This window comes from Danio rerio, chromosome 12 (genome assembly GCF_052040795.2).
Source record: "Danio rerio strain M-AB ecotype USA chromosome 12, GRCz13ab, whole genome shotgun sequence".
Taxonomy (NCBI): Eukaryota; Metazoa; Chordata; class Actinopteri; order Cypriniformes; family Danionidae; genus Danio; species Danio rerio.
Genome location: NC_141032.1, coordinates 17,928,086 through 17,945,793, shown reverse-complemented (window position 1 = coordinate 17,945,793; position 17,708 = coordinate 17,928,086). Strand labels below are relative to the sequence as shown.

Sequence of the window (17,708 nt, the reverse complement as noted above, 5' to 3'; positions counted from 1 at the left end):
TATCCTCTAAAGACTGACAAATTCGGACTCATTCAAAGTACAGAATATACAAAAAAATCCCCAAAACAGACCATAAGCTTCAGTGGTTCCAGAACATTATCGATCTACAAAACTACATTGTTGTGCACATAAAACAAACATATCTTAATTCAACTGTTTTTGTCCTCAGTGTCTGTATAGGGTGTGCAGTCACATGTCATGCTTGGTTGAGCCGCTGACGCATTACTTCAGATACAAAGCAATGGTTTAGAAGATTGGGGGCTTTTATTTTATAATTCCACATCAGAAAGTCCTGTGGCATGCACAGGGGGCGCTGCTAGGCCCAATTTATTGACACACGTGCCCCAGTAGACCATTATGTCTAGCAACACCCCTGTGACTTGTGTGATCTAATTGTTTTATTATTAAAATTTTATGAAAAATCATTGAAGTTGTGTAAACTGATGGCTGCTGTTGAAGTGTGTTTTCGCACTACCTCAAAAATTTGCCAACCTTTAAGTTTGGAGAGGTCGACTGGCTTGTACAAATTAATTCATTGACCTTTAAATCATAGCTTGAGAAAAACTATAAATTCTTCTTTAAAGGTTATTAGCACTAATATGAAGACAAGGCAATAAAATGTATTATTGCAATAGCTATCCATAGGCTAACTCCTTTTGATTTTATTAGTTGTTTAACCAACAACAATAATATCATATTCATATTTAGGTTTATTTAACCAAAACAAGACTGTGAAGCAATTATCTCCTCATTCTAAAATAATCAAGGATCAAAGTCTAAGAATGTTTTCCAACCACAGCAAGAAACATAAAAAAAACAAAAAAAGCTTGCAACAGCATGATTAAGAACAGACATGGGTACTCTCTAACCAATGCATCCCTATCCCTAACTTTAACTGTCATATTCACCATAGACACTATGGCCCAATCCCAATTCTATTTTTGTACCCTACCCCTTCCCCTTGGCCCTTAAAACCAAGTGTGAAGGGAAGAGCTTCAAAATTTACCCCTTAGAAATGGAACAGCACTAAAACACATGCATATCTCATCATATGTCATCTCGATCTCATGCTTCATGTAAGATCGATAATTGTGACAGATGCTTTATTTTTTGTCATTTATCTTCAGGAAATCACTGAAGGCATATAATATTTTATCATAACAATATAATGTGGCAATAAGATTGTATACTGTGCATTTAGTAGCCATATTCATTTATGTTAACACACCACAAACATAATTAACATTATAGCAAACACTGTAAAAAGCTCATTCCCAGCCATTAGACTTTTCTGACAGGGTATTCGCATGTCATCGAGTGTCAGAATGTTGTGGGAATGCCATACAGGAGTTATTATTAGGGATTATAGATCGCAAAACTTAGCTTAACTTAAAACTTAACTTTTTTTTTAAAGCATGACGGTAAAATGTGAACACGGTTAGGAATCAGGCCCGACTCCAGCTTGGAACTTTAGGGTGGGCCAAGTGACTTTTCGGGTGGGCCAACAAAAATAAAAAAATTATATATTATTATACTATATATAAGACAACAATTATTTTGAAGGTAATAAAATAATTTATAGCATTTTAAAAGTAATGTTTTTATCTTTTTGAATACTCTTTGTCATTTTAATAAAAGCAAACTAACTTTTATTTTAAAACTATTATGTGTACTGTAAATTATATTTATCTCAGTGTTTGCTTGCTTAAGTAATGTTTGCCAAATTTTGCAAGGAAACTCCACAAAAACATGTTGCTCTCCAAGGACTATATGCATGATTCTATAGTTGCAGGTACATTTAGTGACCAAAGCCATTATTTTTTCAGCTTTTTAAAAATTGTTACATTGTAACATTTTGATTATTTATAAAATGTGTTCATCATTTTCAAAGGTCATATTAAAATAATCATGATTTCTTAATGTGAATTTTTTCCATCATTTATCATTGTACAATCAAAAATATTTTATTTTGCTTTTCTTTAAAAAAGCTTTTTTAAAGCTGTTTGGACAAACATGTGTGTATATAGTGTATATACTGTCATATTGGGGTGAAATAAACACACCCAGTCCTTTTTTTTTTTTTTCAAATTTAACAACATAAAAACGGTGGACCAATTGGAGCGGTTTTCAGATCAACCGCAACTTGACGTAGGAGTGCAGTCCCCCCGCCCACCAATATTGATTAACAGCTGCGCATTAACATGTCTCTGTAGTAATGCATATAATCATATCGACAGGACAGAACGAGCGCAAAGGAACTGGTATTAAAAGGTCTTTCCAGTTTGCTAGGATCATCAATCATCATCAAACGTGAACAAGAGTGAGTTTTACAAGTTTAACATATTTTAAAACATGTGCACGTGTGTAATGAAGTACTGCGATTCCCTTCATCAGCACAGCCGCATGTCTCACAGTCTGTGTGTGTGTGTGTGTGTGTGCGCGTGTCTACGCTATGTATGTGAGTGTGTGTCTGCGCTACGTGTCTGTGCTATGTGTGTGTGGGTCTGCATGTCTACGCTATGTATGTGTGTGTTTGTGTGTGTGTGTGTGTGTCTGTGTGTCTACGCTATGTATGTGTTTTTGTGTCTGCGCTACGTGTCTGTCCTATGTTTGTGTGTGTCTGCGTGTCTACGCTATGTCTGTGTGAGTGTTTCTGCTCTACGTGTCTGTGCTTTGTGTGTGTCTGTGTCTGCATGTCTACGCTGTGTGTGCGTGAACTTATTGTTGCAACTCCACAAAAAAAAAAAAAAAACGCATCAAATACTGATTGGTAAAGTTCTCGCAAACGTTACGTGAGATCTGCTTCCTGAGGCAGCCGAGGGCGGCGATTGAGGCATATTGCTGACAGACATGTGGGAACGGTGGGCGGGGATGACTAGCCTTAAAGGCCCAGTGCAAAAAAACAGCAACAACCTTTTCCCAGCTATAATACAGACATTTCAAACAGCTATAATAAATACTCTGATGGGTGTTTTGAGCTGAAACGTAACAGACACATTCTGGGGACACAAAAGACTTATAATAAATATGAAAAAATGGGTAAACTATGTGCCCTTTAAATTGTTACTGTGAATTCAATTCCAATTTACTAAAAACCCATAAGGATTTTTCTTGCCATGTGTAATGTTCACCAGGGGTCCGTTCTTCATACGTGGATTACTCAGTTAGCTGGATTTGGTTTTTGACGATTTGACATGATCCAGGATCATTTCGTTCTTCAAAACTGATCTGAGAGTTGTTGTCAAAGTCACAATTCTGGTAGATCAAACCTGGTCGGAAGCAGGTTTAATTCATATAAACAGGATTAGATCAGCTCAGTTCAAGCAAAGTTAATACAAAAAGTATGTACCGAATTCTGATATTTTTTACAGTAGTAGTTACATACACTTGGTTAAATACTATATATTTTTTAAAAATATATAAAGTTTTAGTTATTAGTAAAATAAAGAAAGTTATATATTAATAAAACTTATGCAATCTGTACCCCCAAAATGAAAGTACAAAGACTGCCACCTGGTGGTGCAAAGAGAAAACTTATTGATATGAACTTTTTAGATTGCTTTAGTACAATTTGTGTGTGATAATAGAAATGCACAATATGTGATTTTTAAAAAAAGCAATAATACATTTATGCAGTCATAAACATGTTTTAACAGTTAATATGTTGGTGATTTGATGCTTCATAAAAGTTGCAGATACCTTTACCAATATCAAAATGCTTTTGTAAACATCCAGTTATTCTTTACACGGATTTAAAAAAAAAAGCGGCTACTATAATAAAGAAAATCTTTTCTAAATGTAGATCTAAATACATTGATATGCATTAAAATACATGATGAATATTCTTGACACATGACAGTGTAAAGCCTGCCACTCATAACAAAGGGCGAAAGTTATTGCGAGTCATATTTAACAAACCGTTTACTGCTAATTTGTTGTAATTTTGCTCACATGGATAATTGAATATTAATCAGATGATGTCATTACGCTGCTTTGCCGTCAGCCAATCGTTGCATTGCTGATCATGATTTCGAGGATCGATAGATCGGTCCTTCACAACACATGCAGCGATCTCAGATCAGTTCATCCAGACATTCTAATCTGATTCACAAACTTTTTTGAAGAACCAAATTAGCGAGAGATCAGTTATCAAGATTAAAAGATCCAGGATCTGCCAAATCATCTTAGATAATTTAAGCGAGGTACGAAGAACAGACCCCAGCATTCTAACCACCAAAGGTTGCTGGTAAACACTCACATTCACATGAACTACAAATCTGCTGGTAAATGGACAAGAACCAGCCATGCTTCACACACACAACCTGTTCCAGATTCTGACTGATTGCATACACACAGCTGATGCTGTTCAAGTACTGTTTACACACACATATAGACAGCTCACTTTGAAACACTCATGACTGAGTCTTGTTATCATTTAGGTGACACTACAACTTGGCTGCCTTTGTCGTGTTTTGATCCTTTGCCGCGTTTATTTGTTTCATCCTGATTGCTGCTTGCCTTGTGACAATCAGGGGTCCGTTCTTCGTACGTGGATTACTCAGTTAGCTGGATTTGGATATTGACGATTTGACACGATCCAGGATCGTTTCGTTCTTCAAAGCTAATCCGAGAGTTGTTGTCATAGCAACAGTTCTGCTAGATCAAACCTGATCAGAAGCAGGTTCAAATCATATAAACAGGATTAGATCAGCTCAGTGCATGCAAAGATAATAGAGAAAGTATGTACCGAATTCTGATATTTTCTTACAGTAGTAGTTATACACTTGGGAAAATAGTAAATATATAACTATATATATAAAGTTACAGTTATCAATAAAATAATAAAGTTATATATATTATTAAAACTTATGCAATCTGCACCCCCAAAATAAAAGTACAAAGACTGCCACCTGGTGGTGCAAAGAGAAAACTTATTGATATGAATTATCTTATTACTTTTTAGATCGCTTTAGTACAAATTGTGTATGATAATAGAAATGCAGAATATGTGACTTTTAAAACAATAAATAATACATTAATGCAGTCATAAACATGTTTTGGCAGTTAATATGCCAGTGATTTGATGTTTCACAAAAGTTGCACACGCCTTTACCAATATCAAAATGCTTTCGTAAACATCCAGTTATTCCATACAGTGATTAATAAACCGGCTACTTTAATAAAGAAAATCTTTTTTAAATGTAGAACTAAATACATTGATATGCATTGAAATACACGATGAATCCTCTTGACACAAGTGTAAAGCCTGCAGCTCACAACAAATGTGGAAAGTTATTGCGTGTCATATTTAACAAACCGTTTGCTGCTAATTTGATGTAATTTTGCTCACATGAATAATTGAATATTAATCAGATGATGTCATTACGCTGCTGTGCCGTCAGCCAATCATGGCATTGCTGATCATGATTTCAAGGATCGACAGATCTGTCCTTCAATACACACGCAGCGATCTCAGATCAGTTCATCCAGACATTTTAATCTGATTCGCGAACTTGTTTGTAGAACCAAATTAGCGAGAGGTCAGTTATCAAGATTAAAAGACCCCGGATCTACCAAATCATCTTAGATTATTTAAGCGAGGTACGAAGAACGAACCCCTGCCTGTTAATTGACTACGACTTTGGATTGCCCTCATACATCTGCTTGCTCCTGTATTGACCACTGCTTGCCTGACATCGCTAATAAAACTGCATGTGGATTCTCACCTCTGTTGTCATTGTCACTTAACAGAAGGACAAAATAATAGCCCAGAAGGGGATGATGTTAATTTCTGACATGTTTGAATGCCCTTCAATAATCACATGCATGTTATTATCATCAGCTCAAGAATTTTGTTATTTTAAATATAGCCGTGTATGTGAGCACAAGCGAGAAAGCGATGATGAGACTAGGACAAAAGGTAGGATTCAAGTGCAGTTTTAATGATACAGTCTTTGTGAAAACTTAAAAAGTATATAAAAAAAAAAACTCAAACAAGATTCAGGCTCTGGAACATGTACATAACAAAACATCCATATAACATAACAAAACATTCACATGACATACAAAGACTCAATAATGAACTCAGATTCTTAAGATGTATTTATAGTCCAAACAATTCATGATAATGGGTTTCAGCTGTGTGTGAGATTAATGGAAATGGAGTCCAGTGTGTGCAAAGCGGAATGTAGGGAATTGTAGTTCATTATGGGTCTGTAGTTCACCAGCAGTCTTTTCCAACATAGATTGATAGCAATCATGACACCCTCGCGCTTTAGACAGCCTAAACTGGGAGTGGAATCTGCACTTATTTTTGATTTTGTGGCTGTTCATCAAGACGACAACAACGTCTATTTGAGTATGGGTCGACCATGGCTCGTTATTATATGTATTATATTATTATGGTGTAATGTCTCGGCTGTGTATTTAAAACATTTGTTTTCATTCTGGCTAGTGCATGAGTTTTCAGCTGCGCATCTATCTCCACCTTTTGGTACCCTTTTGCCAAGCTAGGTAACCTTTGCAAAGAGTACCCATAAAGTGGAAGGGTACGGTTCACTTTTAGGTACCTTTTGACAGTGTAAACGGCCTTAAAAGCATACCGAACAGTACCGTACCGTACTCTACCACTCAGTGGAAACGGGCCTTTAGCTCACTTTCAGGCCACAGCCTAAAGGTTCCTTCATTTAATAAGTCATTGAATATGAAGAGTCCTTGAGTCTCCCAACTCCACCACTGAACCAACAAGACAGTTGACTGAGTTAGAGACATTAATTCCAAAATAGGAGAAACTTGACCTTATTGTCTATGATTTCTTTATGACAATTGTCTCAGAGAAGAGCATGTTCTTAACAACTTCAGTTAATAGTCCAGAGCTTGAGTTTTGCTTCCTCAGAGGTCAAAATTAAAACTTTCATATAATGAATCCAGCAGACTCTCTCCATAACACCTGGGAGCACAGTAATAGGGAAATGCATACAGGTTTCATCTCAGCCACACCTATACGATGGCACTCAACTCTAAAGGAGCTGGATGTGTGAAAAAGAAAGAATGTTTCTGAGAAAATTCAACCAGGATTTAGGGCACTGAAACAGCACTCATCAAAGCTACAAATGATCTGCTTTTACCATCTGATCATGGTTTTCTTACTGTTAGTGTTGTTGTATCCCACATAGCAAATTTCTCTGGCCCAGCTCTGGCCCACACAATCAGGTTTTGCTTGGCCCACATGCCGCAGTGAATTACGGTACATGACTGGACCAAATCTGGCTTCCAGACAAGGGCCAAACACAGACCATATCTGGGCCAAGTCTCAGCCAAGTTAATAACTCATAACTGGGCCTAAACTGGGCCAGATAGGTTGGTGTGTCACGATTGCAATGAAATTGATAAACCCATGGAGTGATGCGCTTTAGGCACACTATGGGCACGCTTTTTCTCAAAGTGACCTGATTGGTAGAATTTTTTTTCTTTACTCAAAAATTATTTTAGTGTAACTCACATGGCCCACTTATCAAATTTTTAATCTGGGCCAAATACTACGTTTTTCATCTGGCCCAAATCTTGTGTGCCGCCTTAAAAATGGTGCCACCTCTGCCAAACCCAGGCCATGTTTGGCCCACATGCTGTATGCCAGTGCCGGATGAATGCCTGCTGTGCCAGCTTTTTGCCAAATCTGGGCCAGAATTCTTTGCTACTAGGGATGTCAATGCTGCATTTGATACTACTGATCACAACATTCTCATAAGGTTAAAAAATTGTGTGCTATTGCTGGAACTGCATTGGCTTGGTGCACCTATCAGAACGTTCTAAATGTTTTTTTTTTTTTTTTCAGTTGAAGAAAGGGCATTGTGTACAAAAGTACACTCTAGGATACCCCAAACGTCAGTTCTTGGCTATTTGCTTTTCATATTTATATTTATTTTTATATATGTTTTTATATATGTATACCTGTTACCGCTAGATGATATCATAAAAAAACATGGTGTTAGTTTACACTGTTACGCTGATGATACACAACACTATATGTTCTTAAATAGGGATCAACGTGCATACAGCGTGACACACACCAACATTTCACAATGCACTGCAAATCATGTAACTACAACTAATGCCGAGTTCAGACTGCATGATTTTCAAAGTGGTCATGTCACAGATGTTTTCACACTGCATGACTATCTGGGCTAGCGTTTTGTCGCTGCTTTGTTTATACTGCAAGATGGATCGGCGATAGGGACTTTCACATTGCATGACTTTACTATAGGAAGAATCGCCGACAACTTCGTCCAAACTACGTCTCACAGCCAAAAACATGTAGTATATATTTTGTTATTAACTACATTATGAGAAAGAAGCCTTTAATGGGGTAGAACATGTACATGTTTGCTCACCTGGGTTTAAAGGGAATTAGCCATTTCTCCTCAATGTTGATAATAAACTAATTTCTTTCTGTATGAAACGTCAAACAGACACAGTTGCTCCTGCATCCTGTCAAATCTCCATTAATTTTTCCTCCATTTCGTGGGTCCAAATAAACCGAAAAAGAGCGCTTTAACTTCTCCCCCAGCCTACCGCTGGCCTGCAGCACACAAGTGAAAGCTGCTCTCTCATTGGCTGTAGGTGATCGCTGATGTTATTTTCAGTCAAAACTCAATTCACACGGCATGATTTGAATCGCCGACAGCTCCAGATATTTAGCATGCCAAATATCTCACAGACATCGGCGACTCATCTGCGATTCTCTTCACACATTGTATGGAGTATACACTTTTCAGTAATAATGATAGACTAATTACCTCAGACATACGCAGCACACCCAAACACTGTAGTGCTTTTTAATCCCCTCCATAAACAAAAGTTGTATCAGAACTGCAGCAATGATTTGTCAGTTTGTCATCCTCTGTGAGAATGGTTAAGCGTTGCCTAGCAATGACAGATCCCAAAGGCGAGCACTATCTAAGGAACTGAAATTATCGTCTAACCATTCATGTATGTTGAGTTAGTTTTCATCGTCAGTCAAAAAATTGCATATATGTATAGATTTCCAATATATTAAATTTGTGAGAGCATTAATGGGATATTCTTAATAATCAATAGTAGCATATCTTCTTTCTCAGAAACAATTCTGTTTCTTTTTTTATCCAAAACATTTACAAGGTACTGACAGCTATTACGTGCACGCTTTTTACTGGTTTTATATGTTAAATATTCTTATTAATTGCCATTATGACTTTTGTGTTTCCTGTTCGGTGCTTTGTTGTGTTATGATTTTTATAATGCCTTATAAAATAAGGATTGATGGATTGATTGATAATGAAACAACAGATCTTATCAAAGAGATTTATTTACTCTTACATTAAAATTAACATTTAATCATGACATTGATGATACTAACATGACTAAAAATGTACAAAACAAGAGCACGTTTAAGTACTATTTAAGTAGCTTGTACCACTATGGCTTTCTGGCATTTTAATTTTTTTTTCAGAGGCTCACATTATACAAGCAGACAAATCTAATTATATTTTACTATTTTATTGATATATTTTTTCATTCTTATTCTTTAAAGCAGTACATTTACTGGCTAGTAAACATACATAGAACAAAACAAGTGGTCTACAAGGTTGCATAATCACTCCCACTAACATATACAGTGTATCTAACACACAACTGCTAACTACAAACACAGTAGCCACTCTGAATGTTTTTCCCCTCACTTGTCATCTCCAAGCTCTTTTAACACACAGCACAGTAAGCACAGCCTTATCTGACATTCCTAATTTTAACCAAAAAAAAAAAAAAACATGGTACATTTATCTGACAATATACAGTACTTGACTATCACATGCCAAAAACTAATGCAACACATATTGTACAGTACCCACTGTATTAAAGACCTGCTAGACTCACACAAGCACAAACAGCTATTCGCTAATGTGACATGCCAATTTGTGATCTCAGGAAACAAAATATACTTTGACATGAAAGAAAAACATAAAGTGACAATCAAATCGCTTTAAGTCACATATTTGATTTCTTACCATTTTTAGATCCCAATGTATCATGCCAGTTCCAGAGACCTTTGGAGTACAGCAAGGCAGGACACTGGAGTTCCTAAGAATCACCAACCATATGCAGCGTGGTTCTGGATTGCTGCAATCCACTCCCAATGAAAACTCAAAGCACCAATCTTTACCCATTGGAGATGGGACTCCGGATATGTGCCGCTTTACTGAGCACATTATTGGCCTGACAAAATGTACAGTGTCACCACCACATTGATGAATGTTCTAACCTCCTCACAAACACAAGAACTCTTCTCTTCACTTATTTCCTTGGTGATCAACAAGCCAACAGTCATTTCTGATGATTCTTAGCTTACATTGCGTTATTCTAAATTAGCCTAAATCTTGGCCATCCACTCAAATGTATTGGTTTATCCAGGAGCTAGTAGTGGAAATCCTGAGAAGATTTAGATCTGTCCCATACCTGCTGGTCTGTGGCTCTTTACACATATTTAGTAATTACCCAAGATGCCTTATGATAAAAAAAAAAAACCTACAAACTTGTTTAGATCCAGCTACACTTTGTGAGACATAATTCCTTTCTGTATTATCTACAAACTGAGAGATGTCCTCATCCTCCCTTTTCTTTCTTAGATTTACTCTTTTTTTCTACATCCAACAAGCCAATATTTAAATGCAACGAGGTCAAGGATTCTTGATGTGCAAAATGATTCAGAGCTTCTCCCTTTTGGCAAAATTCTTCAGTCACGAGGAGTAACCTCAAGTGCCAAAATGGACAGAACCAGAGTGTGCTGTTCCCTCTTCTCAGGCTGTTCTGTTAGATGCAAGCGGGTCATATCAGTATTATCAAAAAATTATGATAGTTTTCCTATGTCCACTTGCTTTGTTTCTCTCATCAATTGTGGAGTTGAACGTTCTATTTTCTAGCTGAACGTTTGTCACAAAGCATCAGTCTTTGAATCTGTCAGCTCAATGTGAACATTTCCATGCAGACACGTGATTGACCTCGTCTCCATTCCATGGCTCTGTCCCTCTCTCCATCTCTTTATCAATCCCCAGTCCAGTCAGTCCTGCCGCTGATGTAATGAGCTCTTTTCCTACATGCACACCTCTCTCTCCGTCTCTATATCTCTCTTTCCTCCTCCCACTCTCCCTTACTCCTTCCATCCCTCCCTCCATCTCCCTCCCCTTCTTCTTATTCCTCCCTCTCTCTCTTCGGTTGACTTGCTTTGTATCTCTGTCAGCTCATTTTAAATTCAGAGACCTAACTGTCTCTTTTGCTTTCCTTCATTTAAGGCTATAAACTTAAGAATCTAATATACAGTAGACCACAGAATATATTCCTACAAGTCTTTGGTTTGCATCAGAGCATAATAAACAGAATGCAATACTACTTTATTTGATACTAAACAGTTTGCAATGTAGCTTATGTAATATTCTATTCATTCATATAATTTAATACTGCACACATCACATTGCAGATGTTTTTGTAAATTCAACATCACGACTTTTCTGATTGTGGTGGAAAAAACATGGAATCAGGAAAGTATTCACAGTGCACACTCAATATTACACAAACGACAATTGACAACGTCAACGTGAAAGATGTTTATTTGAAATCTGTGCAAATTTATTTAAAACAAAATCCTATGTACACAAGTAGTCACATACTTTGCCATGTCCTTTCAGTTGGTCACTATGCATTACAATGTGACTAACGAGATTGGGGATTCCACTTAAGCCTATTTCACATTACACAACTTTAAATATCGGCACTTCACTGTGGCATTGAGACTAGATGACTTGATTTTGTGTCTTTAAATCACTGTGGTGTAAACAACATCTTTTCCCCAACAGCTCTGTCCAGCTCCAAAACCACAGCGAATGAATGGTTGAGGGTGGAGCTGTCAGAAAGAACAGAGCACTATTCTTTCAAACAACATTTGAAATCTATCCGAAAGCATTCAAGGGACCAATTGACAGCATCAATAAGCTGATGTGTCAATGGATCAATCACTTATATCTGGATAGTTCAGTGGATAGACTTGACTTTAATATGCTCTTGTGTTTGTGTAAACAGGGTGAAGTGAGTGCAATGATGACCAATTTGGCCAATCACAGACTTTTCTGTTGAGCTCCTAAACACAACGTTCATTCAGCTCTTGACTTGCTCTCTTGTTGGCTGCAGCTTGTCATTTCTGACCAATGGGGTCGAGTCGGCCAACTGGTCTTGAATATTTAGAATGCTAGATATTGGGTTTTTGTCTGTGATGTGTCAGCAACAGGAGACTAGAATCTCTGACTTTGTTTAAAAAGAGCCAATGAAAATTGGAAAATGCAATCTGCATTTGAGACCACTCCCATACATATGGGTATTTAAATGGAATTTTTGCAGTCACACAGATTCTTGCTTCAGAGAAGCCAATATGCATTGTGAGAAAGCAGCAGCAGCTGAAACATGTGCATTCCAATGATGTGACAGTGCAATCAGCAGCAGTGTTTCAAAGTTTTTAACTTACATTATCCCTGGGCATGTCATTGGCATCAACTGTGATGTAGTGTTGTGATTAGTGGATGCTCTCACAGCTCTCACATCACCTTTACTGTGGCTAGCACTCAGCCAGGTCTGAGCATTACAGTGGCAGTAAATCTGCCACTCCTCTACAGCGCATCTCATCCAAGCATTAAATGAAAGTGCTGGCCTGTCCCACAGTCTGAGTTTGGTTTCTGCTTCCCCTGTAAATGCACAACCTTTAATCACATTTGAAGAACTCACTGCATTTCAGTACTGTGTTTCAGTCCCTGATTTTCTTGACTCTGGGTCAGCCGGTAAAATTATCTTTGCAGAACTATGTAGTCAACTCCAGCTAAAGTAATTTCTCAACTGCACCCCCTATCAGATCCAGTCCATAACTGGAACTCCTTTAGTCCATGGACACTTCTGACACAGTATTGGTCCTGTTTAACTGAGCATCAGAAAACTCCATACTGAGAACAGCACACTGTTAGGTCTAGAGGATCCCACTGTCATGAAGTGGGGTGGTTGCTGTTTTCTTGGTTGTTTCCCTATCCTTCCTGGACCCCTGTCCCCTGCTCCAATGATTCCATTAAGTAAACTCAACTTCCATAAAAGGCCCGTTGAAATTCTGTCGACATCCCAGTTCAGTTAAGTTTTCTGCCCAGACTACCACCTCACAGACCAAGGGACTACACCATTGACAGCCTCCTGGGTAAACTAGTTTACAGAGTTAAAATTTATTCTCTCACCATCCCTGAACAGAAGGCCATGGAGGAGTATGTGAGAGAAGCCTTGCATTAAGGATACATCCATATGTAATATGCTATCAATCTATTGTGGTGAAATAGGCAGATTATGTTTTGTTGTTGTGTAGCACCAGTAAACTTGCCTACTTTTCATTACATAAAAATGTCCTGGTGTAGCTGATAACACGTGCTTTACCAGCAGGCTATCTAGTTCAGTGAAACTTGACTAATGTTATGCCTTTGGGGAGATGACATAAAGTGCACCATGTGGCTTTTTGTATTAGGGTGAAATCAAGTCAAAAGAGACACTTTTCCTTGGTCATCTCAAAAGCAAAATGTCACTAAAAAGCACACTGCTTTAGTCGTAATCATGATTAAAAAATAAAATAGCCCATTTGCATTTTTTAAATAATGAGTAGACTGCTATATGTGGGGGGTTTTCACTGCCATAAGAAAAAATGCAAGTGTTTTTAGTCCGATCCTGGAGTAAATGTAACTTAATTACTTGATTACCAGACCATCACTCAGCCATACTGCAAATCACTGAGGTGGATGGTTTGTCCAGAAATGCCCTGGGATTTGTGTTTTCTGTATGCACTTGCAGTGGTTGGACAGTTAACTGGTATGTTTGGTTTTAGACCACAATAATGCTTCAGATGGACCTTCTTTTGCAGCCAATGCAGCATCAGTATGTCTTGGGAATGGCAGATTCAGGTCCTGCATAGTGGCCAGAGGGATTTTGAGCTATTATTCTTGCAAAATAGTGGACTGGTAATAATGTGTTGCTGTTGGAGGAAAACATTTCCTGATTCGCTCCTCCAAAAACACCCCAAAGTAGTAATATTTAATAACATTTACATCTGGTGACTGTGCAGGCCATGCTTATTGTGTGTATTGGTGCCTTATCATCCTTATACACCACACCGTCTTCAGGATACAATATTTGAAGCATTTGTTGCACATGGTTTTCCAGAATGGTTTGGTTATTCTTGGCAGAGTTGCACAAATCTATCACAAGTACTGGGCATAGGGAATGACTAAACTATGACTAATCCACCCCCACGCATCACTCAGGGCATGCAGATGTCTGGGTGGTACACTTCTTTGAGGCTTCTCCACACCATAACTCTGTTGGAAGTGGGAAAGACAGTGAAAGCGGACTCATCAGAGAACAATACATTTGAAAGATTTTCACTGCTGGCACCATTGAAACGTTTGGCATTAACAAAAGTAAGCAAAGGTCATCAATGGGCTTATCAATATGAATCTTTTTAACTTGTTGTCTTGGTCACAGATGCACTAGTGAGATGCACACCTATTTGAACTTTGATATGCAACCCACAATGTTGTGTGCATTGCAATATTTTAAGCAAAATTGTGCCATTATTCTGTTAATTAAACCTTCACACTTTGTTCTTACTGGAATGTGCAATAAAGTTTGGCCACCAGGTTGATCAAATTTAGCCATGAAACCTCCAACACTAAATTGGCCAGTAAATCAGTTTCATCTTCCAACCCCTCATACTATATTTGTTTAAGATTTGCCTACCCTCACATGAATCTGTGTATCAGGAACGTACGAGCACATTGGTCGATCTGTCATGTTTATAAGGATATAATCCAAAATTATGTATTTTCTTAAAATATTGTTATTTTTCGTTGGTGGTTCACCCATTAATAGGCTATGCAAAAGGCCTAAAGATTGCAGCAACAGCAAAATAGCAAAGCAGTAAATAAACGTACTGATAAAGTATTTGAGACAGATATGTTTAGATTTAAAAAAACAAAACACAGTTCGAGGTATCATCAGAAGGATCGTAACCAGTATTTCATTTTTTGGGGGGCAAAATACTGATTTCATTCAGTCTCATTTAAATGTGCTGTGGTTGTGTGTTTTTACACACACATATACAGTCAGTGTGTAAGCAATAATATTGAGCATAATCTTAGCCATTAGCCAATCACCCATCAGCCTATTGCTGAGACAGACCACTAATTGAATAGTCACTTAGAGCTTTAATGATATCTGTTACATTAAAGGGCACCTATGGTGAAAAATCTACTTTTCAAGCTGTTTGGATAGACATGTGTGCAAGTATCGTGTATAGACTGTCATATTGGGGTGATATAAACACACAAGGTCCTTTTTTTTCAATTTTACAACAAAAAAAACGGTGGACCAATTGGAGCGGTTTTCAGACCGACCGCAACTTTACGTAGGAGTTCGGTCCCCCCGCCCACTAATATTGATTGACAGCCTCGCATCATGATCATATCCTCAGTTACTTGTTGCACGTCCGCCATTTTCAGCATTTGAGTCAAAGCGAAATCACTGAAGGAACACCCTTGCTCTATTTTTTTGATAAAAAGCTCATTGAGCTCAAAACAAGATCAATATTCTCTTTATTATCTCATTATCGCTGTAATCGGATTTATTGCTTGTACTTTTTGCGTGGTGCGGCGCCGTGCATTTCGGAGTTTTGGATGTGGGTTTCTGTCGCGGTGCGCGCGGTGGAGCTTCGAGTCAGCGGCTCGGCGTGGCGTGGGTTTCTGTCTCGGTGCATGCAGTGGAGCTTCAGGTCAGTGGCTTGGTGCGGCGCTGTTGTGTTTGCCCTGGTGGAGGCTTGTGTTTGGAGTTCTGGAATGCGTGGCGCGATGATTCAGGACACTTCATGTTTCAAAGACACAAATGATTTTGTACTCTCTGCTTGGTCTGTGTCCGACTCGTACATGTACATCTGAATGCTCATCCTAGCATAGCTTAGCTTCTCTCTCTGTCTGTCAGCCTGTCTGTTGTAAACACAGAGCGTAGGAGCTCTTGGCTCCGCCCCCTTGTTACGATGGGCGGGAAGCCGAAACTGTGAAGCAACACGCCCATAAAACAGCAAACTGTGTAAACGCCCCTGACATGACACTTTATAACACATTATAATAAAAACATCTGAACTGTGTGTTGAACTGAACCTAAACTGGCACACTCAGAAGAACCATAATATTAATATTAAATCATAAAAAAAGGGGTAAACTATGTGCCCTTTAATGTTGGTTGTGTTCTGTTCATTAAATCCACAAAGTAATAAAAAAGCACTAATCATGAATATATGATATCATGATCTTTTCATACAGAATTGCACAATAAGCCACTAAATTGATGTAATTTAAGAAACCTTAAACACTTTCAAACAACACAGAAAGGACAATTTATTGCTTAAGTTATACTTCTAATGGGAACATACTATAAGACAGATTGAAATTGAGTATTGTCAAGTGTGATTACCTATACTTGAAATTGGTCCTTTGCTTCTAACCTATCAAAATGTACACATGAGTAAGAAGTAAGAGCACACACATACAGTGAGCATACACAGCGGAGTAGTGGGTAGTTATTGCTTTCAGTTTCTGGTGTAAGCAATTAGAGGTTAGATGCCTTTCAATGTTTATTGCTGTTGTGATTGCCAGAGGAGTTGTCTTCGCTGGTGATTACTTTCTGTTGTTTTTGCTGATTGCCAGCAGGGTGTCCTATATGGGAGACTACCGCTAAGCAAACTCCAACTCCCAGAATCCCCTGTGCTCATCAACACTGATAACAGCTGACAAGAATCTGGACACTTGCACAAAGACACAGCTGCTGCTAATTTACACTGATTACAAGGACTATAAATGCACCTCACATTCATTCATTTGGGGCAGAGTCTTGTTTGTTTCATGAACTTTATGTGTTTCTCCTCGTTTTTCACCCTTGCCTTTTTAGTTTGTTTATCCATGAACATTACAAAGTAGTGTAATGTAAAGTAGTAGTGATGGTGAAGTAAAGTTTCTGAACCAGTGAAGTGCTTGACCCAATTGTATCAGTAAAAGGTTCATTACTTGAAGCTTTCATAATCAGAGCTCGATGAGGACCTCTTCTGGTTAGAGTGTGGAAAAGCACTGTGTTGCAATAATGTCAAATGTTCATAACTGACCAACTCGTTCATGTAGTAATACAACAACAGTAATATAAAAAAAAAATACTCAATTACTTTAGGTTTTACACATAAGGTATGTCACATTACACCACCGATGACTGTAGTAAAATCCAAGGTATTCAAAAATATTTACAATTATCGTATTCCAACTAGTCCCATACCAAGCGGAGATCAAACCAGCGATTCCTACATGGGAGGCGCATGCTCTAGGAGGAGGCTATGTGAGCGATGCTATTGGGCTGCACTCGCCAACTGGCCTCCGTTAAACACTATACTATGATATGCAAGTTTTTTTTTTTTTAAAGATTATTGTAAAAAAAATACACTAATACACTTTAGTATGGTCAAAACCTTTTTACTATAAATTACTATTGCATTTTAATTTAATTACTGGTGTGTGGGACTGCAGTGCAGTCGACGCCTAATCTCTGGCTATACACTTTACCAAATCACG

The 17,708-nt window shown here is 37.9% G+C and overlaps 1 protein-coding gene and 1 long non-coding RNA gene across 5 annotated transcripts in view; one reads left to right on the top strand and one right to left on the bottom strand.

Moving 5' to 3' along the window:
- Positions 1 to 17,708, top strand: part of LOC147841347 (uncharacterized) — a 70,981-nt gene that overhangs the window by 5,353 nt on the left and 47,920 nt on the right. The window lies entirely within an intron of this gene.
- Positions 1 to 17,708, bottom strand: part of arhgap23b (Rho GTPase activating protein 23b) — a 71,938-nt gene that overhangs the window by 50,723 nt on the left and 3,507 nt on the right. For 2 of the 4 annotated variants that reach the window (XR_015503980.1, XM_087276014.1), the window contains exon 1: positions 10,041 to 11,111. The exons of the other annotated variants lie outside the window; for them this stretch is intronic. Coding sequence is in view for 1 of the 2 variants with exons in the window: in XM_087276014.1 (XP_087132140.1) it covers positions 10,041 to 10,241 (201 nt within the window). In the remaining variant the exon portion in view is untranslated. Of the gene's footprint in view, positions 1 to 10,040; positions 11,112 to 17,708 lie in introns of those variants that run through there. 4 annotated transcript variants of the gene reach the window in all.